Source organism: Alexandromys fortis, unplaced genomic scaffold, assembly GCF_014885135.2.
Source record: "Alexandromys fortis isolate MF-2015 unplaced genomic scaffold, M_Fortis_MF-2015_v1.1 scaffold_11, whole genome shotgun sequence".
NCBI lineage: Eukaryota > Metazoa > Chordata > Mammalia > Rodentia > Cricetidae > Alexandromys > Alexandromys fortis.
The window spans coordinates 948,837-951,443 of NW_026067912.1; the positions used below are offsets into that span (position 1 = coordinate 948,837).

Genomic DNA, 2,607 nt, shown 5'->3' on the forward strand with positions numbered 1-2,607 from the left:
TTTTTTTTTCCTTGTCTAGTTCAAGACATAATAGTTCAGGACATAAACTCTTGCTTCTGGGTGTTCCTGAGTAGTGTCTTGTTACATAAAAATGAATTTTAAAAAATGCAAAATACAAGCTGGACACCCCAGCCCCGTGGAGGAGGAGGTAGGAAGACGGGGAGTTCGTTATCGTTCTTAGCTACATAATAAGTTTAGGACCAGCCTGGGCTACGTTACACCTTGTCTCAAAGCCACAACAAGCTCGAAGTGAAAAACCCGAAAAGAAAGGACAAAGGACCTTACACAGTGTAGCAGTGGCATTTGCAAAGACAGATGAAAAGCTTCTTTCTTCTTGGGGGTTTTCCACACTTAGTATGTGCCAGAAATCTCACACTCACACCCAACTTCTATCAGTAACAGGTCTATATGGTCAGACCTGTCAACACATGAAAGCCACAGAGTATGAATACAAGAAAGGTAAAAACTTTCCCACACAAGGGGTGCCCTGGAGGAAGTCTATGCTCATCATAATGTTAGCACACACACCAAAGTTACTTACTGTTTGGCTTTTATCCTGGAGTGTCCCCAGAGTCTGAGTCTCTGTCACACACATATACAAAGGGGAGGAAATAGACAATAGTTAAGAATGGTTTTTAAACTCCAGATCAAAGAAAAAAATAAACAAGAGACTTGGCTTTAGAGGGGTTCCCAGGTGTTCATGGAGATGTCCCCAGCTAGGTCCTTGGGCAGCTGAGGAGAGGGTGCCTGAACTGGCCTTATCCCATAGCCACACTGATGAATATCTTGCATATCACCATAGAACCTTCATCAGGCGATAGATGGAGATAGAGACAGAGACTCACATTGGAGCACTGGACTGAGCTCCCAAGGTCCAGATGAAGAGCAGAAGGAGGGAGAACATGAGCAAGGAAGTCAGGACCATGAGGGGTGCACCCACCCACTGAGACAGTGGGGCTGATCTAATGGGAGCTCACCAAGTCCAGCTGGACAGGGACTGAACAAGCATGTGATCAGACCAGACTCTGAATGAGGGCTGACTGAGAAGCCAATGATAATGGCACTGGGTTTTGATTCTACTACATGTACTGGCTTTTGGGAGCCTAGTCTGTTTGGATGCACACCTTCCTAGACCTGGATGGAGTGGGGAGGGCCTTGGGGCTTCCAAAGCCTTCCTCAGGGATTCAAGTATGATTGTTGATAGCATGTTCAGAAAATGTCCACTGTCTCTTTCTCCTGGCCTGATGCTCCCCTCCAGAGGTTCCTCCTACCAAACTAAACCTGCCTCCTTGTTCAGCCGTATGTAATAGCCTCACCTCCCTGTTCAACTCTATATAAGAAACGTGCTGAGTTTCCCAGGTGCTGAGGCTTCGCCATCCAAGAACACAGCTTTTGTGCGTGTCTATGTGTTTCTAATTTTTTCATTTCTCTCCACTTCAGTAAGCGGTCAAGTCCCTGGAGCTGGGCAAAGACGTGGCAGTATGTAAAGAGATTCAAGGACAAAAAATTCAAATGATAGTAGACCCAGAAAGGGCCTGTGACCAAGTTTAACATGACTTTGTGCTAAAAGAAGCTGAGAAGAAACTAGGACTAGCAAATCTGAGCCTAACTAACTGACTGTGGTTTAAAGATTACAAATATGGTCTCAGCCTAACATCATTTAGGGGGGGAAAGCGCTCCAGCTTTGTTTTCATTACCTGAAAGCAACTTAAAGCAGCAAAACCACAGGGTGGAACCTCAGAGTAAACAGGAATCTTCACCACAGCCAATATTTGAAATGGAAATGTCACTTCTGCTTCCCCATCATGGCAATTCGTGGTCTAAGTGGCAAGACTGACTTGTTCTCTCTCTCTCTCTCTCTCTCTCTCTCTCTCTCTCTCTCTCTCTCTCTCTCTCTCTCTTTCTCTTTCCCTTGTGTATGTGTCAGTCTTTCTCTGTGTATATGTCTCTGTGTGTGTCTCTCTCTCCCTCTCTCTGTCTCTTTCTCTCTGTCTCTCTCTTCCTTTTTGAGACTGTGTCTCAAGTAGTCCAGGTTGCCTTCAAAAGCCAGGTGATCTTGAACTCATGATCCTCCTACCTCCCCTTCCTGAGTGAGAGTTAGCAGGCCTGTGCCACCATACTTGATTCACGTCCTGCTGGGGACAAAACTCAGGGCTTCCATGGCTAGACAAAGACTCTGCTAATTCAGTAATACCTCCAGCCCTGACCTCTTTACTTTTCTCCTCTATTTCGTTTCACTATAAACAAAAACAAGAGATGTCTGTAATGTTGTTTTCTGTTTTACTTGGAGAACTGAAGATTGCACTAGAAACAGGCATCAGGGAGGAATAAAATGGTCATGAATGTATATAGATACCACGGTTACTGTCTGCTAGGCACTGAGGTACCAGCAATGGTTCTTAGCACCGTTAATCTTTTTTATAGTTATTTGGTTGGATTTCTTCCTTCCTTTCTTTCTTTTTTTCCTTTTTCTTTCTTTCTTTCTTTCTTTCTTTCTTTTTTTTTTTTTTTTTTTGAGACACGGTCTCTCTCTCTATGTAACCCTGGCTATACAGCAACTTGCTATATAGATCAAGTTGGCATGGGAATTTGCAAAGATCCTTCTGC

At 44.2% G+C, this 2,607-nt stretch overlaps 1 protein-coding gene across 1 annotated transcript in view; it reads right to left on the reverse strand.

Moving 5' to 3' along the window:
* Positions 1-2,607, reverse strand: part of Havcr2 (hepatitis A virus cellular receptor 2) — a 14,915-nt gene that overhangs the window by 6,856 nt on the left and 5,452 nt on the right. Inside the window, exon 3 of the mRNA XM_050138582.1 lies at positions 542-582. Within this exon, the coding sequence (XP_049994539.1) occupies positions 542-582 (41 nt within the window). The remainder of the gene's footprint in view (positions 1-541; positions 583-2,607) is intronic.